At 47.0% G+C, this 22,603-nt stretch overlaps 1 protein-coding gene across 2 annotated transcripts in view; it reads left to right on the top strand.

Annotated features, from left to right (window-relative positions):
- The window catches only part of LOC147028402 (transmembrane protein 200A-like), a 32,714-nt gene extending 10,492 nt beyond the window's left edge, over positions 1-22,222 (top strand). Inside the window, exons 1-2 of one of the 2 annotated variants that reach the window (XM_085878741.1) lie at positions 11,915-12,505; positions 19,599-22,222. In XM_085878741.1, coding sequence (XP_085734867.1) covers positions 19,621-21,111 — 1,491 coding nt within the window. In that variant the 5' untranslated portion in view covers positions 11,915-12,505; positions 19,599-19,620 and the 3' untranslated portion in view covers positions 21,112-22,222. Of the gene's footprint in view, positions 1-11,914; positions 12,506-19,598 lie in introns of those variants that run through there. The other variant, XM_085878742.1, reaches the window with a different exon arrangement.
- Positions 22,223-22,603: the final 381 nt, after the last annotated feature.

The following is a 22,603-nucleotide window of genomic DNA, read 5'->3' as shown; positions in this document are numbered from 1 at the left end:
TCCAGTTTTGGGGGATTTCAATGCATTGACTGGGATGGTTATGAGACATGTGTTGGTCCCCATGGGTCTGGAACTATGAACCAGAACAGCACTAAGTTCCTTGACTTTGCAAGAAGTCATGGACTTTGGGTGGCTGGTTCATGGTTCCAGCACTCACAGGCTCATCGCTGGAGTTGCTGTTCCAACGCTGGCGGTGTGTCAAAGGAAATTGACCATGTGCTCGTTGACGGTCGCTGGAGGATGATCCAGAACTGCAGGGTCGACTGGAGTGCTCAGTTCCTCAATACTGACCACAGGCTTGTTGTAGCTTAAATCCAGGAGAATGGTACCATCCCAGCCTCGGCTGGATTTGGCAAGCTCAAGGATAGAGGGTAGCTGAGGAGTTTGCAGACAGGCTGAGTGGCGATTTGGGGGTCTGGGTGCTTTGGGTGATTCTGAACAGTTGTGGAGTGCCTTCAAGACCACCGTCCTTGATGTTGCCGGTAGATGTCTTGGAACTCACTGTGGGATGAAGAATGAGTTTTGTCTCTCAAGGGACACTGGATACTATTGACCAGAGTCGCAGGGCCAGGCTGAATGGCAGAGCTGAGCTCTTCAGGGAGCTGAGGTGTAAAACAGCATGTGCACTTAGGGTGGGTGGACAAGGAGGCCTATGTGAGGGGGTAGAGCATCACCTGTGGTCAAGTGATTCTCATCCTGTTTACAGGGGAATTCATGCATTGCGTTAATCCAAGCCCGCCCCTCGTTGTACTGCAGTTAGAGCAGAGCATGGTAGGCTCTTGACAGAGGAGTCCGAAGTGAAGGCCCACTGGGCCGATTACTTTGAGTGGTTGTACCATGCTGATCCACCAGCTGTCAAGCTGGATGTCAGGGGTGTTACAATCCCGATTGCTGACCCTCCAATCAACTGTGGTTCACCTTTGTTTGTGGAAACACAGGCTGCAGTGAACAGGTTTGAAAAGCTCCTGTGATCTGTGGCATCCATGCTGAACTTCTCAAGGCTCGTGGAAATGCTGTACTCGTGTCATTGCATGAGGTTCTGTGCTCTGCCTGGAACACAGGCATCATCCCAACTGACTGGAAGAGGGACCTTGTTGTCCCTCTCTGAAAAGGGAAGGGTGATCACCAAGACTGCAACTACCTAGGGGTGACACTGCTCTCAGTGCCGGGCAAGGTCTTTGCTCGGATAATGCTTGATTGGGTTCGCCACCATCTGCTTGATCACCAGTGTCTAGAGCAGTCAGGCTTTACAGTTTACACCAAAGAGGTCAACGATTGACCATATCCTTGCTCTCTGGGTCCTCACCAAACACTGACGAGAGTTTCGGCAGGGGCTGCTTGCAGCATGTTGATCTCTGTAAAGCGTTTGATTCAGTGAATCGGGATGACCTCTGGAGGATTCTTGGTCTTCGTGGGGTGCCACCAAAACTGATCAATTTGATGTCTGAAGTATACTCTGGTCCTGAGAGTGCTGTGAGATGTGGTGATACCATCTCCGACTTATTTCCAGTTGTTACTGGAGTTCGTCTGGGGTGTGTACTGGCTCCCACACTTTTCAGCACTTGTATGGACTGGATTCTGGGGAGGATGTCAGATAGTAGGGCAGCTAAATTGGCCCCACGTGTACCCCCCTGAGTACTTATGCAAACATACTTTTTTAGAATCTTTAAGGTGTCAAGTTAACATTTTTAGATGTTACCAAGAAAATTGTGTTGGTCTTGGGGTGTATTTGGCTGCCATCTTGGATTTTGACATGCCCAATTATCAAAAAACAGAAATTTTCATAACATTTGAACCAAGTGGACTAGAAACACAAATGAAGCATTAATTCTGCACAATTATGGCACAGGAAATTAAACCAAATCATCATTTTAAACATTAGATGACATCTCTAATGAGAAAAATCGAAAAAATATCCTATTTGAACAGAATTATATACAAAAACTAGAACGGGCACTCATAGAGCGCATACCTTCGCCGCCACTACTTTTTACCTTCGCATTCTGCGAAAGGTTATGTTTTGGTCGGCGTGTATTTATTTATTTATTTATTTGTAATCTTGTGATTCATATAACTTAAAAAGTATTAAACCGAATTGCATGAAATTTGGTGGGATGATTGGTTATTAGCCAGGAAGCATTCGATTAGATTTTGGGATCGTTTGGGTCAAAGGTAAAGGTCAAGGTCACGAAAAGGTCAAAATCGTCTTTTTACGATAACACGGTCAATTTTTATTCAATTTGCATGCAACTAACGCCAAAATGTTCAGAATTCAACGCCTCATCTTGTGATATGCAATATGACACAATGACGCCCATACTCTTGTTACCGGTTCGGGGTCAAACGTCAGGGGGGTCACGACCTTGAAAAATATGCGGTTTTTGTCATAACGCGGTCAATTCTTGTCCGCTTTACATGAACCCAGCACCAAAATGTTCAGAATTTAATGCCCAATCTTGTGACACAATAATGTCAAAACACATGTCACCGGTTGGGGTAAAATGTCGGGGGGGGGGGGTCACGCCCTTGAAAAATATGCGGTTTTCGGCATAACTCAGTCAATTCTTATTCGATTTGCATGAAACCAGCATCAAACGAGATTACCTTCTCTTGTTGAAACGTTGTATTCACCAAGCTTGCGAGTGAAGACTCGCCAAAACGACATGAGTTGATTGTTGTTTAGTCCGTAGCCCCCGAAAGTCAGGGGGGGGGGTCATGACATTATAGATATGTGGTTTGTGTCATAAGACCATTCATATGAAACCAGTTCCCCACACTCATACCAAGAACAAAAAAAGTAGTGGCGGCAAAGGTATGCGCTCTATGAGTGCCCGTTCTAGTTTTGTAGTGCCCGCTTCATACCAAGAACAAAACTAGAATGGGCACTCATAGAGCGCATACCTTCACCGCCACTACTTTTTTTGTTCTTGGTATGAGTGTGGGGAACTGGTTTCATATGAATGGTCTTATGACACAAACCACATATCTATAATGTCATGACCCCTCCCCCCCGACTTTCGGGGGCTACGGACTAAACAACAATCAACTCACGTCGTTTTGGCGAGTCTTCACTCGCAAGCTCGGTGAATACAACGTTTCAACAAGAGAAGGTAATCTCGTTTGATGCTGGTTTCATGCAAATCGAATAAGAATTGACTGAGTTATGCCGAAAACCGCATATTTTTCAAGGGCGTGAACATTTTACCCCAACCGGTGACATGTGTTTTGACGTCATTGTGTCACAAGATTGGGCATTAAATTCTGAACATTTTGGTGCTGGGTTCATGTAAAGCGGACAAGAATTGACCGCGTTATGACAAAAACCGCATATTTTTCAAGGTCGTGACCCCCCTGACGTTTGACCCCGAACCGGTAACAAAAGTATGGGCGTCATTGTGTCATATTGCATATCACAAGATGAGGCATTGAATTCTGAACATTTTGGCGTTAGTTGCATGCAAATTGAATAAAAATTGACCGTGTTATCGTAAAAAGACGATTTTGACCTTTTCGTGACCTTGTCCTTGACCTTTGACCCGAACGATCCCAAAATCTAATCGAATGCTTCCTGGCTAATAACCAATCATCCCACCAAATTTCATGCAATTCGGTTTAATACTTTTTGAGTTATACGAATCATAAGATTACAAATAAATAAATAAATAAATAAATACACGCCGACCAAAACATAACCTTTCGCAGAATGCGAAGGTAATTAGTCATCATCAAGGTAATCTAACAGTTCCTCATAGTCAGACACCAGCTTCCTCTTCATTCTCTTCCTGCTCCTCAGGGGTGTCAAAGAGGTCCACTTGGGAAGGGGGCCGAATTGGACCACGTGACCACACAGGTTCCAGGAATCCATCCATCTTCATCCAGCCATGATCATCCTCGGGTTTGGGAAGTTCATACGTGGGCACGCTTCCACTGACCAACCCTGTAGTTGACCCTGTCAACATGAGGAATTAGGGAGTCTCTGCATGGGGGAAGATGAGAAAGTTCAACCTTTGACTTTTTCAGTTTCCATGCAGTAAATGACTACCGATTCTTCAACAGACTCAACTCAGTAAGGCCCATACATTGATACATTGCAAAAAAAATCTTAACACCTGAAACAAACAAAGTATTATTTAGTGTTCTGGGAAGGTCAGGTAAGTATAACACAGCAACAATGGGAAACAGCATAAGTTCCTATTATTGTATTTGATTTAAAGATCAGGTTTTGGGTCGCTGATGACTTTATGTGATTCGAAGGTTGTAAGCACATTAATAATCGTTGGGCAATTATTTTCTTACATTTGAAACTCAAAATATGCTAAAATTAACTTTTAAGTCAAAACTTTTGTCAGTGATCGAAAAACAGTCTGGAAGTTCCCGAAGATGCTATGACGTCACGTTCTCCGAAAACTTCGTGAACATTCGGAAACAGCGTGTAAACAATGGCAAGATGCGAATCAGAGAGTGATTTCAGCGGCGATGAAATTGAGTGTTTTCATTCCGATATTGCCGAGGACGAGTTGGGGGATGATGGGAATTTATACTATGGAGTTTCTGGCTCTGAGCCATATAAATTTGAGCCACTTGCAAGTGCAAGAAAATGGCCTATTTCGTGTACAAGTGGCAGGACTGACTGGCAGCTCAGGGAGGACGGAAACCTCCCGTGGAGCAGAAGGGCGAAAGCTTGCTTGATCTTGATTTTCAGTACGAATACAGACCATGAAAGCGTGGCCTCGCGATCCTTTTGACTTTTTGGGTTTTCAGCAAGAGGTGTCAGAAAAGTTACCACAGGGATAACTAGCTTGTGGTGGCCAAGCGTCAATAGCGACGTTGCTTTTTGATCCTTCGATGTCGGCTCTTCCTATCATTGCGAAGCAGAATTCGCCAAGCGTTGGATTGTTCACCCACTAACAGGGAACGTGAGCTCGCAAGAATAAGGTAAGTTTGGTGTAATTTGAGCTTTTATTCGTCGAGTTATGAATGTTTCAAGTTGAGGGCGCCTGGCGCGTATGGCCGCGGGCGCCTTGGCGAGATCTAGGCCGTGGCGCTTTTTCCACAAAGATGAGGTTTAAAAATCATTTTTCATCCCAATAAAGTTTATCATCACATGCCTGACTTGTTAAGCTGTGGGATTATGTAAAGATTGTTCGTGGATGGCTGAATATTACGGTTTTATGACTTTGACAAAATAATTTTAAATAATGCCATGAATTTCTGTGGTGAATTGAGATTTTTGCTTCGATCGGCGTTGTGGGTTCGATTTAAAGTCAATTCAAATTCTGTTTTCGTTTTTTGCAGTCACTTAGGATGCTTAAGACTCGGTAATTGTGAAGTTTGTAAAATTCCGATATTTTATAAGGTTTATGTTCGATGGCGCGCAGGACCTAGGGCGCCTTGACTTGATGTTAGGCCGCAGCGCTTTTTCCACAAAGATATTGTTGCGGATTCGCGCCCGCCGGCGTGCGAACGGCCATGTAACTCGAATCGCGGCACGTCGCCCACCGGACGGACAATCCAGTCGTGACCCTCTCGGACTAACGCCGGGAACTAGTCACGGGTGGACCTTTCGGCCTCACCACGATCGTGCCAATCGGCCCCCCGCGTGGGATAGGGTTGCTCGCCAAATTCGACCTACCTAAGTACCCACACGGAGGGTAGACCGGGCGATCGCACCTCGCCGCAGGTCGACTTCGGACACAGGCCACTTTAAGCGACCCGTTCCGTACTATCGGGATAACCGAGCGGTGTTATCGTCTGCCTCGACGGTTCGATTAATTATCGGGCGTTTTAGCCCACGACCAACCCTTTACGTGAAGTAAGATGGAGATTCAATAGAGGAAAAGACGAAGCGAAGCGGGAAAACAGTTCAACATAAAGCACATTTATTTCACGATGAACGGAAAGCACACATATACAATTACACCAAAAGCAAATGTAAAAGAAGAAGAAACACAATATTACACAAAAAGCAAATATAAAAGAGAAACACAATGCAGATCTATTACCGACTACGCGAGCACACGGCAACACTTATGCAGTTTTACTTCACAGACGGCGCCGACAACACATATACCCAAAGCAAAAGAAAAGGACCACCCTCAAGGATGAGGCGGGCCTGGGGCCGAGACCGCGTCGGGCCTACCCGTCTGGTGATGAGCCGCGAAATGGCGCTGGCGCCCCGACTCCGCGGGCCTCGCTGGGACTGCCTGGTATGGGGTGGGGACGGGGCCCCCTTCTCGCACTATCTCAGCGCGGGGGGAAACAGGAGGGGGTTGTTGATGCTCGGGGGATGGAGGATATCTCCCTGTCTCGGGTCCCGCGACGAGCGTCTCCACCACGACCTCGGTCGCGCCGCCGGCCTCTCCCTCCGCAGCTCCCCGACTCCGACACGAGCACCCCCTCGACCGCCTTCGCCGCCGCCACCTCTCCACAGCTCCGTCCTCTTCACTCTGACTACTACCACTTCTTCCCAGCTCCACCGACCACTCCTCTGACTGACGAACGCGGTCGTTTATATCCCCCGTGGCCTCGCTCCTTCACCTTTGACCCTTTACCTCCGACCCTTCACCTCTAACTGGCTCCCCATGGGACCGAGGAAAAGTGGGCGTGAATGCTTTTTGATCCATGAATTTGCATATAGCGACCACTCTCCAACGTACCTGGAGGCGGGGCCAAATCGCCCCATGCTCACCGATAGGACGGAACAGAAGTGGGCGTGAGTCGTTTTTGATCCGTTTTCTTCGGAAAGGCCGGCGCTTTTGCACCCCTGCTCGGTGCGCGCCCTGCACGAGTCCAGTATCGGTGCCCACAAGTGGTGCGGGAATAGTGGTGATGCGATGGTTGCGAGGGCGAGTTGTGACGGTAAAGGTCGTGGCTGTTGTTGTGAAGCGGCGTTGCGGTTGGTGGTTGTTGTGTGATGGCTGTTGAGACGTGGTTGGTGGTGGTAGTAATGGCGGCTGGTCCAAAATAAAGATAGTAAAAGAAAAACGGCTATCTAAAAGGGTCGCAGCCTGCATGAATAACATTTATTCCCTCTAAACAATGGGTTTGGGCCTAACTACACATATACTTACAGAGATATCTCACCTAAGGGACCTGAATGGTGGTTTGCGAATTTCGTCAACCACAACAATATTATTTAAAAGTTTAAAAGACGGAAAATTCGCCCATTTTGTTCGTACAAATCTTATCCACTGCCGGCGAATGTTTGATTCCTTCGGGAATCGGTGGGAGCGATTACCCGTTTTCCAGCCATTTTCGCAAAACATGACGACACACGTACGAGGCATGATGTACAAATATCCAAATAACTTTGTTCTACAATAATTCAAGATAAAAAAAGGATAATATAGGCAGTTGCAAGCTCAAAAAAAGCGAAAGAACGGCCCACTCAACTGGACACTTCTTCAATGAAAGAGTGAGCATCCGCTTTGTTTTGGAGAACGTGACGTCACCATCCATATATGGCACGCGGCTGTTTTTTTCAACATCCTCGAGAAATAACAACTTCGGAGTTAAATTTCATCAATTTTCCCAATAGTTAGGCAACCACAATAGTTGGCATCGAACTATTTAATGCACATATAAACATATTGATAAATTTTCAGAACATGTTTGGTGACCTGCAACCTGCTCTTTAAAATTCAAGTTTCAGGATCTTATCACTTAATCAAGCTGCCTCATTTTAGGGTACTTCTACTCCATACATAAGGTGAGTGAGACTATTCTTACCCAGGCCCAACATGGACTAAGAGTTCTAGGAAGACTGACAAACATGTCACAAGGTTACAAAATTTTACACGGAATGACCATTGCTGACGCATTCTATGCCACGCTCGAGTCTGTGGTTGATCAGTGCCCCAGGCAAGATACTCTTCCAGTTTTGGGGGATTTCAATGCATTGACTGGGATGGTTATGAGCAGTGCTGGATTAAGATGCCAGTAAGCCTAGTGCCCAACATATACCTATACAGATGCCATATACTGAAGGAGTATGAGACACAAGGGGAAGTAAGCCAGTAAGCTTCATTTACCAGTAAGCAGTAAGCAAGGCCTATACAAAATGAAATAAGTTACAATGTTGTTGGTCAGTTTATATGTGGCAATAAACCACCATGGACCCAACATAAGGCATATATATATATATATATATATATATATATATATATATATATATATATATATATATATATATATATATATATATATATATTGTTGTGGTTACCAGATTCGCAAACCACCATTCAGGTCCCTTAGGTGAGGTATCTCGGTAAGTGCATGTGTAGTTAGGCCCAAACCCGTTGTCTAGTGGGAATACATGTCATTTATGCGAGCTGCGACTCTTCAGGATAGCCGTTTTTCTTTTACTATCTTTATTTTGGACCAACCGCCATGATCACAACCACAACATCAACCACCGACCACAACCACCGCTTCACCACAACCGCCACGACCTTCCCGTCACACCTCGCCACCGTAGCATCGCCACCGTTCTTGCCCCGCTGTGGGTACCGGTGTTGGACTCGTGCAGGGCGCACGTTGAACAGCGTGTACAAAATCACGGATTTTGTACTTCAAAAACGGATCAAAAACGACACACGCCCACTTTTTGCCGTCCAATCGGTGAGCGAGGGGCGATTTGGCCCCGCCTCCAGAACGATCGATATATGCAAATTTGTGGATCAAAAAGCCTTCACGCCCACTTTTTCTCGGGCCAATGGGGAGCGAGGTGAAAGGTCAAAGGGAGGGGGTCAAAGGCGAAGTTACGGGGGGATAAAAGGACGGTGTTCGTCAGTCAGAAGAGTGTCGCAAACGAGGAGAGTCAGCAGAACGAGAACGAGGAGTCGGAACGAGAGTCGGAGTCAGCAAAAAGGGGTCGGAGAGTCAAGAAGAGGAGAGTCGGAAGCAGAGGGTCAAGACTTCGCGGGCGGTGGAGCTGCTCGTCGTGTGCGTTGGAGTCGGAACGGAGGGGACGGAGCTGTGGAAAGGCGGCGACACCAGACGAGGGGGTGCTCGCGTCGTGCAGGAAGCTGCACCCGAGGGAGGCCGACAGCGCGACCTGGCCGAGGTGGAGACGCTCGTCGCACATAATAAAGATCCTCTATACCCCGAGCATCAGCAACCCCCCTCCTGTTTCCCCCCGTGCTGAGATAGTGCGACCAAGGGGGCCCCGTTCCCACCCCCTGCCAGGCACTGTCCACGAGGCCCGCGGGTTGCGGGGCCATCGCCGCTCCGCATCTCATCACCAGACGGGTAGGCCCGACCCGGTCTCGGCCTCAGGCCTGCCCCATTCTTGGGGGATTTCTTTTCCTTGGTTTTGGGTATGTGTTGTCGGCGCCGTCTGTGAAGTAGAATTGTATAAGTGTTGCCGTGTGCTCGGTAGTCGGTATTAGCTCTGCACTGTGTTTTCACTTTTATGTTTGCTTTTTGTGTAAATGGAATTGTGTTTTCTTTTTTTTGTGTGCATTTGGTGGAATTGTATTTGTGTGCTTTCCGTTCGTCGCGAATAAATGTGCTTTTGTGTTGAACTGTTCTCCCGCTTCGCTTCGTCTTTTCCCCCATTGAACCCTCATCTTGCTTCACGTAGAGGGTTGGTAGTGGGCTGAATACGCCCGATAATTAATCGAACCGTCGAGGTCGACGATAACACCGCTCGGTTATTCTGATAGTACGGAACGGGTCGCTTAAGTGGCCCGTGTCCGAAGTCGACCTGCGGCGAGGTGCGATCGCCCGGTCTACCCTCCGCGTGGGTACTTAGGTAGGTCGAATTTGGCGAGCAACCCTATCCCACGCGGGGGCTGATTGGCTCGATCGCGGTGTGACCGAAAGGTCCACCCGTGACTGGTTCCCGGCGTTAGTCCGAGAGGGTCGCGGCTGGATTGTCCGTCCGGTGGGCGGCGTGCCGCGATTCGAGTTGCGTGGCCGTCGCACGCCGGCGGGCGCGAATCCGCAACAATATATATATATATATATATATATATATATATATATATATATATATATATATATATATATATATATATATATATATATATATAATTCCTTAGGCATGTTTTTTTCATATTTTTTTCATGTTTTTTCACCATTTTGAGAAGTATGACCCACAAAGCATTATCAAATATTAAAAATGATATAAATAAATTTGTCATGTCAAAATTGTATGGAATAGATGTTTCAATTGTATTTCTAGCATGCTGGTTCAAAAGTTATGAAAATTTCTCTTTTTCGATAATTTGGCATGTCAAAATCCAAGATGGCAGCCAAATAGACTCCAAGACCAACTTAATTTTCTTGTTAACATTTAAAAATGTCAACTAGACACCTTCAGGATTCCAAAAAAGTATGTTTACATAAGTACTCAGAGGGGTTGCGTCGGGCCTATTTAGCTGCCCAACTAAGAGAGATCAAGCTGCGGTGCATTGTTTGGGAATGTCAAGATCTCTGACCTTGATTTTGCAGATGATTTCGCACCTTGATTTCACAGTCATCTTTGCGGAGACTCTCGATATCCTTTTGGGGGCCCTCAAGGTGCTCAATGAGGAGTCGGAGCTGCTGGGATTACAGGTTTCCTGGGTCAAAACTAAGATCTAGGCTTTCAATGACGTCTTGGATGCTGTTAATCTTTCTGTACATGTTTGTGGTGAGGATGTTGAGGTCATGGAGAGATTCACTTACCTTTGCAGTGATATTCATGTCTCTGATGGCTGTGAGCCAGAGGTCAACAGATGTCTGGGTCGGGCCTCGGGAGTCATGGATTCACTGGATCATGGGGTGTGGTGCTGCCGGTACCTGTGCAGGAGGACGAAAGTCAGAGTCTTCAGGTCCTTGGTGCTTCCAGTCTTGCTGTATGGATGTGAGACTTGAACTCTGACAAGGGATCTGAGATGGAGACTTCCTTTGGTACCAGGTCTCTTCGGAAAATCCTTGGCAATCGCTGGTCGGACTTTGTGTCCAATGAGTGGTTGCTGAGAGAGACTCAAATGAGATTTGTTACGTCATAGTCCGTGAGTGTCAGCTGCAGCTGTATGGACATGTGGCTCATTTTCCTGACGCTGATCCTGCTCATCAGATTCTCTCAACGAGGGAGTCTCGTGAGTGGAGGAGACCAATGGGCCAGGTAAGGCATCTGCCTGGGGAATGGTCAGACAGAGGCCCCTGGAGTACCGGCGAAAAGTGTATGCAGCGACGTGCTGCCCCGGCGCATGCTCCTATACCTGACCTGACCTGATGCCATTGTTCGACAGGCTGGTGCACTTAGCTTTGAACTGTCTAGTCTGGGTTCGATTCCTGACCCGAATATGAACTGGAATTGGTACTTCACAGGTATAGGGTTGCATTAATTAATCCACAGTCCCTCGGATGAACATTAAACCGGGTTAAAACATGGAGCAGGTGAGTTGTCAACGACAACACAGAGCATGTCTTGACTCCGCCTATGGTGAAGCATGAGATGCTGGTTCGAGGACCCCGGCATAAGACCTGGAACGAAAGGTCGCTGCGCTATACCCGGCAAGGATGATTAGTCAGGAATCGTTGTCTAGAATTGGCCAGTTCAGTTAGGAGAGAGAGAGACAGAGACAGAGACAGAGAGAAAGAAAGAGAGACACAGAGATTTGACACGAGTCCTGATCCATCCAACATCCATGGGTGAGTGGCGGGAATTCTGGGCTTACTCACGAAGACCCCATGCACGTACTCGTGAAAAGTGCAAATAAAACACGGGATTACGAGGAACCTGAAAAAGAGTAAAACTGGTACTTTCTCAAAACACCTTTCACAGTGATCTCATGGGTGGTTCACGTTACCGAGGATATGGGACCTGGTAGCGTGGTACTGGTACGTAAATACCGATTCCTTGAATGGTTCCCACGACATGTAAGTCATTGCTTCCTGTGGTGTCAACAGAGAAGATTAAACACCATTTCTAATATTCCGAAATTCTCATGACTTGGTGTGCCTCACACTACAGGAGATCAATGTCTCCAGATGGTCGGGAGGTCTCGATATGGTGGAGTCGCCTCCACGGGAACACCAGGCAGCGATCCATGCTGTTGCGCATCCTGTGCTGTAAAATCCACGTGAAACGTTCCACGGTCCAGTACTTGTGATTTCTCTCCCCCTCCTTCCCCTCCCCGTCTGTTCGTCCATCACAGCGTGGCGTTCATCGCCGTCTGTCTCGCGCATCACCTAGCAACGGCTCTCGCGCTCCCAGTTCGCGCGTCATTCTTACCTGGAGGCCGCTCGGCGCTGTGCCGGCGATGGCCGCGCCACCTTCGGGGCACCCTCGTCTCCGCGCTGAGAACGCGCAATATGACTGGAGGCCTCCGGAAGGCTCGGTGGTTCCAAGGGGATTCCTCGCACCGCAGCTGCTGTTTTCGCTCGACCACAGGACAAATCGCTCCGAGAATCGCGGGTGTTGTGGACCGACGGAATAGCACTGCGATCATGGCGCCGCGGACTCCCGGAGATCGAGCGTAATCGATCAGGCCCTGCTTTCGTGCCGTCCTCGGTGAGTATCAGCGGGTACGAGGCGGTACCTCGCCCCGCACCACACGGTACGTCAATCAGCCGACGTTGGATTTATTTATTCTCTTTCTCCTCTTCGGACGAGACGACAGTTCTCGAGTATCGTTCGTTGACTCGCACAGAATGCGTTTGTACACCGAGAATCCGTGTCCTGTACCCTCCAGGTTGGACAACGAACAAGTGTTCAATGCACACGTGGACCTGAGACGCACTCGGACAGCGGCGGGAGTATCGGGTCGGCACGTGGGTTGTTTCGGGGTTATTTGCCGAAACCTCAAATCGATGTGAATTGTACAGGAAAATCTCATTACTTTAACGACAAAATAATCTTGTGTCGTGTTTAATAACGTCATGGAACTCGTGTGTTTAACCCACACTCCCTCCCCCGTGGTACACGTGGTTACATCCCCTGTGGTACTCGTTTCATCCCCTGCGGTACACGTGGTTACATCCCCTGCGGTACACGTGGTTACCTCCCCCGTGGTACTCGTGGATATGTTCCCCGTGGTACTCGTGGATGTTCCCCGTGGTACTCGTGGATATTTCCCCCGTGGTACTCGTGGTTGCATCCCCCATGGTACTCGTGGTTTTGTCCCCCGTGGTACTCGTGGTTATGTCCCCTGTGGTACTCGTGGTTACATCCCCCACGGTACACGTGGTTACATCCCCCATGGTACTCGTGGTTACATCCCCCGCTGTACTCGTGGTTAGAGTCCCCATAGTACTCGTGGGCGGAGTCCCCATCGTACACACGGATATGTCCCCCATGGTACTCGTGGTTATGTCCCCCGTGGTACTCGTGTCCCCTGTGGTACTCGTGGTTACATCCCCCGTGGTGCACGTGCTTACATCCCCCGTGGTACTCGTTACATCCCCCGCTGTACTCGTGGTTAGAGTCCCCATAGTACTCGTGGGCGGAGTCCCCATCGTACACACGGATATGTCCCCCATGGTACTCGTGGTTATGTCCCCCGTGGTACTCGTGTCCCCTGTGGTACTCGTGGTTACATCCCCCGTGGTGCACGTGCTTACATCCCCCGTGGTACTCGTGGTTACATCCCCTGCGGTACACGTGGTTACATCCCCCATGGTACTCGTGGTTAGAGTCCCCATGGTACTTGTGGTTGGAGTCCCCATGGATATCCCCCATGGTACTCGTGGATATATCCCCCATCGTACTCGTGCGTGTATCCCCCGTGGTACTCGTGGTTACATCCCTCGTCGTACTCGTGGATATATCCCCCTTGGTACTCATGGTTTCCTCCCCCGCGGTAATCGTGGTTTGATATTTGAGCCACCGCACTACTTGTGGTTAGACTCTCCCCATCTTGCTCAGGTTTGATCTCCCCAGTCGTCGGAACTTGTGGTTAGATCCTCTGGTACGCGTGGTCGGACCCTCCGGTACTCGTGCGACCCTTCGATACGCGTGGTGCGACCCTCCGGTACGCATGGTGCGACCCTCCAGTACACATGGTTGGACCCGCCGGTACTCGTGGTGCGACCCTCCGGTACTCGTGGTGCGACCCTCCGGTACGCGTGGTGCGACCCTCCGGTACGCGTGGTGCGACCTTCCGGTACTTGTGGTGCGACCCTCCGGTACTCGTGGTGCGACCTTCCGATACGCGTGGTGCGACCCTCCGGTACTCGTGGTGCGACCCTCCGGTAATCGTGGTGCGACCCTTCGATACTCGTGGTGCGACCCTCCGGTAATCGTGGTGCGACCCTTTGATACTCGTGGTGCGACCCTCCGGTACGCATGGTGCGACCCTTCGGTACTCGTGGTGCGACCCTCCGGTACTCGTGGTGCGATCCTCTGGTACTCATGATCAGATCCTCCGGTACTCATGATCAGATCCTTTCATGGTTGGATCCCTACTTGAAACGAAACAGTTATTTTAGTAAATGAACGTTTTCCTTCACATCTGCCACCCCTCGTGTGTAAACGGCGAACCCCGATGTACTCCTGGGGATTGAACGATGTAACATGAGGAACGCCTTCACGTGGCCCAATGATCCATTGCGAAGAAGGGAACACACAGCACGCACGTTCACCTTGATAGTTGGGTTCGGGTTCAAAGGTTTTTTTCCCTGCCCCCCCCTCTTTTTTTTTGTAATGACAAAAAGAGCTTTCACCATAAGAGTGCATCTTGTAACCTCTGGAGGTCAAAATTTCCTTCTCAAGGGTCAACCAGAACAGATGTATAATTGATAAGCAGATCATAACAAACTTTTATAAAAAATTTCATTTAATAGGGGAATGTTTGGGGTTGGAGGGTTTGGGGACGTTATGGCATTTATTTTTCACAAGAGGCATTTTTATGCACATCCAAAGTTGCTCCATTGCCATTTAAAAGTCAGCCACGAAGGATGAATCTGTTTATGCCGTGAGAACGAAGATTGGATACACCTCCCGACATTTCGTGAACGTTACCTGCATTGCTTTTCAAGGTATTCTCTTTTCTTTTCTTTTTTCTATGCGAGTCAAGGCTCGCGGAAGAGCTCGTATACTGAATGGATCAAGACGTAACAGGCCAAAAGGAACAGTAGAGAGGGTGTTTGGGTGGATGCCAACAGTGGAGTTGATGGGGGATACTTGGACAAACAATGTAAAGAACACATGGGGTGGACAATATGGATACAGAAGGAAGCTATCAGGAAGGAAAATCTGGAAATTTAGAAGGAGCGGGGTTAACAAGGGTAGAAAATATCATGATTTTGGATTGGGGACGATATGAGACGGTGGTGAACAGCTGTCTTGAAGATATGGAGGGAAGAATGAGATTGAAGAGGATGTAGAAATGGGTTCCACAGGTGGGGGGAAAAGAGGAATCAATAAGTGGAGGTGAGCAGTGATCCTGGATTTTGGGAGTTTCATTAGAAGGGGGTTGATGATGAACCAGGGTGGGGGGGGGGGGGGACAACGCACAGAAAGAGCAGACGGTGCAAGACCAGAAAGGAGAAGTTAGAAGACAGAGAGACTACTGACCTGTCTGCGATGGAAAAGTGATAGGCCAGCTTCATCGTGGGAGATGCCAATGACCTTGAAGGCTTTGGTTTTCACAGCATCAAGCTGAGGAAGGTGTGAGGCAAGGAAGTCAGCCCAGCAGGAAGAACAGTACTCCATCAAGTTGTGGATGAAAGCCTTGTCAGCGGATAGGAGTTCAGGTGTGCCAAGGAAGGACTTGTACAACGGAGAATGCTCAGTTGGCAGCTTGCTCTGGAGGCCAACGTTGAAATGTGCTTTTCTCAAGAAAGATCATGGCTGATAGTGAGACCCAGGAGTTTGAGTGACTGAACTTCCTCAAGTGGATTGTTAAGAAAAGAGATGGGGTGGGGGTGGGGTTGCCTGGTGGTCCTTTCAGAGAGAGAGAGAGAGAGAGAGGGGGGGAGATAGTGAGAGTGTGAGATTTCTCAGGATTGAAAGACATATTCCAAGTGTTTGATCAGTTTTGGATTTTGTCAAGGTCTGAAGAGAGGGAAGAAACTACAGCCTGCCTGTCTGAAGGATGAGGGATCTCATGGCAGTCTTGTCTTATATCGGAGTGAAAGCTTTTGAATGTCTGCAGACTGCAGTGGTGGATGATCTTTAGTATGGATACACAGCCAGTGCAGGACATTCTTAAAAGCTTTGTTCATCAAAAGCTTGTTACTTTCGAAGTGCTCTTGAACACTTGGCATGTCATTGGCAGTGCTGTGTACCCAATCGTCTGTAGAGATTTTTGTTTTTGTTTTGTTTTTGTATACATAATCAAGACTCGTGGAACAGCTCGTACACTGACCGGATCAGGACATAAAATGATGCAAAAGGAACAGTGGAGAAGGGGGGGGGGGGTACACACCAGCAGCAGAGTTGAAGGCTAAGATAGAGGCAGACTTGGACAAACAAAGGGTGTGGGGAGGAGTGAATGCAGGTGGTGGACAAGATGGATACAGAAGGAAATTTGAAGTAGGGAAAACTCAAAATTTGGAGATAGGAGGGATTGTGGTGGGGTGGGTTAACAAGGGTAGAAAATATCATGGTTTTGCATTGGGGATGATCTGAGATGGTGGTGAACAGCTGTCTTCAAGATCTTGAGGGAAGAATGAGATTGAATAGGATGTGAAAGTTTCTTCCACAGGCAGGATAAAAGAGGAACAAATGAGTGGAGGTGAGCAGTGATCCTGGATTTAGGTAGTTTCACCAGAAGGAGGTTGATGGTGGAACTTGTGAGCCCTGCAGAAACCTGGCAGGTGGACAAAGCATGGAAAGGGCAGAGGGTGCAAGACCAGAAAGGAGCGGGTAGAAGACAGAGAGACTACCGACCTGTCTGCGATGGACTCAGCTTCATCGTGGGAGATTCCAATGATCTTGAGGCCTTGATATCCACGGTGTCAAGCTGAGAAATATGAGAGGCGGGAGAGGGGGGGAAGCCCAGAGTGGAGAGCAGTGTTTCATCAAGCTGCGGATTAAGGCCCTGTAGGTAGATAGGAGTTCAGGTGTGTCAAGGAAGGACTTTGTAAAACGGAGGATGCCCAGTCGGCAGCTGGTTTTGGACAATTCCTCATCATTCACCGATTCCACCCTCGTCGTTATCCCTTTGTCGCCATCTTGATTTTCAGCAAGTGCATTTAAAACAGGAACCATGACATTATGGGGTCTGGTTACCAACTGCTTATAAAAGACAAATCTCCTTAACAAAATTATTAACCAATATCTGTACTACTGTGTGGTATCGCAACAACATTTGAGGTGAAACGTGCTCGGTACCCTCGTGATGCCCGTTTTATCGTGAATTCTCTGTTCTTTTCTTGGCTGTGATATCTTGGCCACCCCTGCCGATGATATCTCGGCCATCTCGTGTCATGCACGAGTTTTCCAAATCATCAAGCTTCTGGGGCAGGAAAAACAATTTAAAATAATGGATGATTTTATTTTCCATCAAAGTAATCGACATTCATTTTCTGATTTGTAAGAAAGAAAAATATTTAACATGCTGATTGCTTCCCGGTTTCCCAGCGGATTCCCTGCAGCGCCCACGAGAACAAGGCTTGTAGCCCCTGCATGGTTGTCACAGCACTGTGCAGTGTGCACATGGTTGAAACACCTCCACCAATGAGTTATAATTACACACATGCACCTATAGTTGTCTGACAGACATCCTCAGAGAACAACTGAGTGTCGTTAGGGCACATTGTGTTTGACGTGTGTGGAAATTACAAAATGGCAAATAGCACAATCGAGTAGAGATGTTATCTAGTAGTAGTAGTAGTAGTAGTAGTAGTAGTAGTAGTAGTAGTAGTAGTAGATAGCATAAAGTAGAGATGTTATCTGAGAGCAAATTGAAATCATTTGGATGTTCCACGTTTCGACCACAGAAATGTTTTCATCTGGGCCGAAGCACAACATATTTGTGAAGTCACAGGTGAAGATATACTCCTCAAAGGAGGGACATGGGAGGAGAAGAAGGAGATGATGGATTTCAAGAGAATGGGGTTGACAGTGCATATTTTGGGATGACAGCGAGTGAATGAGGAGGGTGGGGTGGGTGGGGGGGGCGGGTTGGGAGTGGAATGCGAAATGTGTTGTGCTTTGGCGCAGTTTGAAGGTATCTGTGGACAAAAATTCGGACCGCTGAACATTTCTTCAGAGACAAAATCTTCAGGAGTTGTGCTTTTATGCTTTTCATCATCTCTTGATCACACACTTCAAACCTAACTCCCCAATTTAAATTAATTTATGAGCTCTCAGTCAGAGTACACCATGGATGGCAAAAATACCTTTCTGGATTTTTTAATTTTATAAGGAGAAGGATGATGCAACATGGTTCTTCCTGATATATATATATATATATATATATATATATATATATATATATATATATATATATATATATATATATATATATATATATATATATATATATATATATATATATATATATATATATATATATATATATATATATATATAACGGGATGAAATGAGTCACAGATAAAGCTTCTTGACGATCTTTATGGTGATGAGCTTACGGCCAAATAAGCCCTCTTCTTGGTCTCTGGATCAAACTGCTATTCAAATAAAACAAGTTACAATGTTAAAAGCAAGTTACACTGTCCCATATTGGATGCCATCCCATGTTGGACAACCTTACCTGATGTGTGCAGGAACCCGGATTGCTGAGATTCAATTTCAAGGGTAAACCAAACCCCTTAAAACAAAGAGGAAAGCATAAGGTTATAATCACCTCATGCATAGGGTTACAATACAACATAGGGGTACGGAATGTTCTGGAACTTCATGTTTATAGCATTAAGGGACGTTATACTGGGCTTCCTATCTGCCAGCATTAGTTGGTGGACGTTGAAGATCCCACAGTGTCCCTCGCAAAGAGGGGGAGAGCTATCGCCGGGATATTGGACAAATTCCAAATTCCTACCCTGACATATAGGGGGCACTGCATCAGCGGCACAGCCATGCCCTCAGCAAGGATGCAACCAGCAGTCACAGGCTCCACATAAAATGAATGAATGTGGGCCTTAAGGACATTAATTGGCAGATGCTGAAGATGCTACCTTGTCATTCCCGAAAGGTAGGCGAGCAATTGCAAACACCTTGACCAAATTCCAAATTCCTGCCCGAACTACTTAGTCGAGCATCAAGCCTAGCCAGCCGGTTCGTGAAAGACCTGAGCCAAAAACTTCCCTTGGCCAACCCCACAAGAATGTGGGAACAACTGTGGCCGTTTAAGAAGTTCAGGGCCTTAAGACACACACCTGTTAAGGGTTATACAACACTTATAATAAGGACTATAACACATATTTAACCAGCACTGGGCCTGATTTTAACAGGGTGACAATGTTTTGAATGCTTTCCTTTTTAAACCATCTCACAATTACACTCCCAGGGGCCACACCGGTAGAACGCGAGGGAAAAGTGAAAGTGGTATCAAGCGACTGTTTTTCTTTTTGAAGCATGTTGTTGTCAGCGTAAACTTTTAATGACAATAATGGCCTTGTAAAACTGCAAACCTATTCTCACTGACGAGCTGCCAACATGACCTGAGGCCTCAAATGGTGTGCTGATGTGTGGGCTCTAGATACCTCAGCCTCAAGCGAGCGATGATCGCCACGGGAGGAGTCCTCCGGGGAATCGCTGCCACACGTAAACCCGAGGCTCTGGCCCTGAGCAAGCGCCGTGAGGATGAAAAGCAGAAAAAGAAGAGGAGGAGAAAGGCGAAACGTCAGAAAAAACCCGACATGGTGGTCGTGAAGGGACATGTGCACATGTGTTCTTTTTCTGGAGTGCTGGTCATTGTGGGTATCCTCATCCTCATCGTGGGTATCACCATGACGTTCATGGGTTACTGGCCCTATAAGAACAAACCAATGGAACAGATTGGAAAGCTGAGCAATAGAACAGCTGCTGGACCTGAATGGCATGAAGCTTCAGAGGGATTGCTCATGACATTTGTTTCTCGCCACCTGCAGTCAGAACGCCTGAAACTACTGGGACCTCTTCTCATGGGTATCGGGTTGTTTGTGTTTATATGTGCCAATGCCGTGCTCCACGAAAACCGTGACCGTGAAACTCGCGTCATCCACATGCGTGACATATATTCGACAGTCATAGACCTTCAAGCTCAGAGGGTGCAGGGTTACGGAGCCCTAAACGCTTGCCCTCTTGTTGACTGTGGTGTCCCATGCCTGGACATGCCCTACGCAGAAAAACTTGCAGCCACTTCACTACCTACCTTCCTTTGTCCTCGAACATCTTTATCACCAAAAGGCCAACCCACTTGCACTGGCAGTCAGATGTGTGATGATGATGTTGGAGTATGTGAAGCTCGGTGTCTGGATGATTGCAATACAAAGGCCTTGAGTCCTTGCCCTTGTGAGAAGGCAGGACTAACTCCTCTGATCCCTACTGATTGTGGGACAAGCTCGATTGTATCATCGTCCATTAATGCCTTCACTCTGCCCATTATCAAGCTGAACAACTGTGTCATCGACGAGGCAGACGTTGGAAGCATCACAAAGGAGATCATGGAAGCCAAGACTTTGACGATGGAACGACTTTCCAGCTATACCACGTATTCCACCACCGTCACAACACCTTGTTCTCCACTTTCCTCCTCTGCAGAATGCTCAGATGGTCATCGTCCTCTCCAGGAGCAACCAGATGAAAAAAATGCTGATGGGGTAAGCCTCGTGCCTTCCGCTTTCCAGGGTAAACTCTTATCTCCAGCGCCGAAGTGGCGTGGTTGTCCTTCACCCAGTCTATCCAAATCCCTGGACCTCGATCAAGATGGTCCTCTTATGGAGATAGGTGTTTCTGTAGTGACAACACCAAAACTAGAGCGAAATGAACAGCGTAAGCATCCAAGCTGGCCTTGTCGCCTAGATAGCAGTAACAGCAAGGGCTACATGAAGCTGGATGATTGGGATGACACAGCGGATCGTTTCTTTGCCATGCCTTTGTCCTCTTGCCGGGAATACAACAACCATGAAAAGCTCATGATGATCTCACGATCACACAACAACCTCAGCTTCGAGGGAGACAGTTTACCAGGAGAAGGTCTGACTCGCCATGCTTCAGAAACACAATTTTGAGTCTGACACTGCTTCTTACTGTGTAGAATGCATTTGAAAGCCCCGAAGTTCCAATGTGACTGGTTCTAAAAATGCAGTGCAAAAAGAAACATCACAATATTAAACTGTAATGTTCAAAACAACGACGAGATCGTTTGGTTTTGTGTTTTAACTGGCAATCTTCTTCGATCGGACCGATTGCTCCTTGACTGGCAGGATAGCTCAGAGGCAGTGCACTCTTCTTTGAGCTGTCTAGTTTGGGTTTGATGCCTGACCCAACTAGAAACTGTCAACCTAGTAATTCACAGTCAGGGCATTGCAGCAATAAGAGCATCGTCCTTTTAATTGGACGTTAAGCTGGGTGTCTCCTCTCCGATCAATAACTGTTGGACATGGACAAAAACCTTTTAAAAAGAGGCCATTGTGCTATTGTACCCTGAACAAATTCCAAATTCTTGTGCTGACCACCCTTGGGGTTCATTCCTCTCTCCTACCCACCATGGCCCTAAGGACCGGCCACCAACCGGGATACATATACAGTAAATGACGGTTTCGTCATTACTCTTCAATGTTCTGGTTTCAACCAGTCCAGCCAGCCATAAATGACACACACACACACACACACACACACACACACACACACACACACACACACACACACACACACACACACACACACACACACACACACTTGCTCGTTGTGTTGCTTGTACGTATCACCATCAATCTGTATCTCTTTACACACTCTGCTGATGTTCAGTGATGACTGAAATATTGTGTTGCTTTGACCTTTTGTGGTTCATAGCCTGTTGAAATATGTATTTCAGATCACATGACCAGTCACATGATATTGTTTTGCATGAAAATGAACTTGATATGGCTATTTCACGTTATTTCATGCCAGTAATTGAGCTTTGTATAAACCAAAATGTAGAAAAGTGTGATCCTTTAATGATTTTGGGCATTATGCACAAACAATGAGTGAAAGGGTGAATCAGCTCTGGGGTTAATTACAATTGGGGCTGAAATTCAGGTAATGATTTTGTTTGATATGTTAATGTAATGTAATTAATCATTGTAAATTGCCCCGGGTCTGATTTGTTATATAATTATTATAATATTATGATTATAATTATTTCATATGAAAAGCATACTACAGGACTTAGTTATTTCATTGCTATTTAACGGCAGGCCGTCGGTTGAAGCTCAGTGTTCACTGAGTAAAGGTGTTAACCTCGAACAATTCATGTATTACAAAGATCCCAGTACATCCATTGGTGCATGTTCAGAAAATCAGCATATGCATACAAGGTATAGCTCTTACACCTGTTTCGACTATATGCACCTGGATATCGTAGCCGTTATCAGTATCCGGAAAGGAGAAAAAGTCCAATATATCACATGAAGTTCCTTGTCTTTTTCTGATAAATCATGGTACACAACAGATGCATGTATGTACGAACACAAACTATGGTTTCTATTTAAACAAGCAGTTGGTGGTCATTGTGTGGTC

Source organism: Eptatretus burgeri, chromosome 4, assembly GCF_056783735.1.
Source record: "Eptatretus burgeri isolate ZD-2024b chromosome 4, Ebu_testis_v1, whole genome shotgun sequence".
Lineage (NCBI taxonomy): Eukaryota > Metazoa > Chordata > Myxini > Myxiniformes > Myxinidae > Eptatretus > Eptatretus burgeri.
The sequence above is the reverse complement of the archived record's forward strand: the minus strand, read 5'-3'. Positions and strand labels throughout refer to the sequence as shown.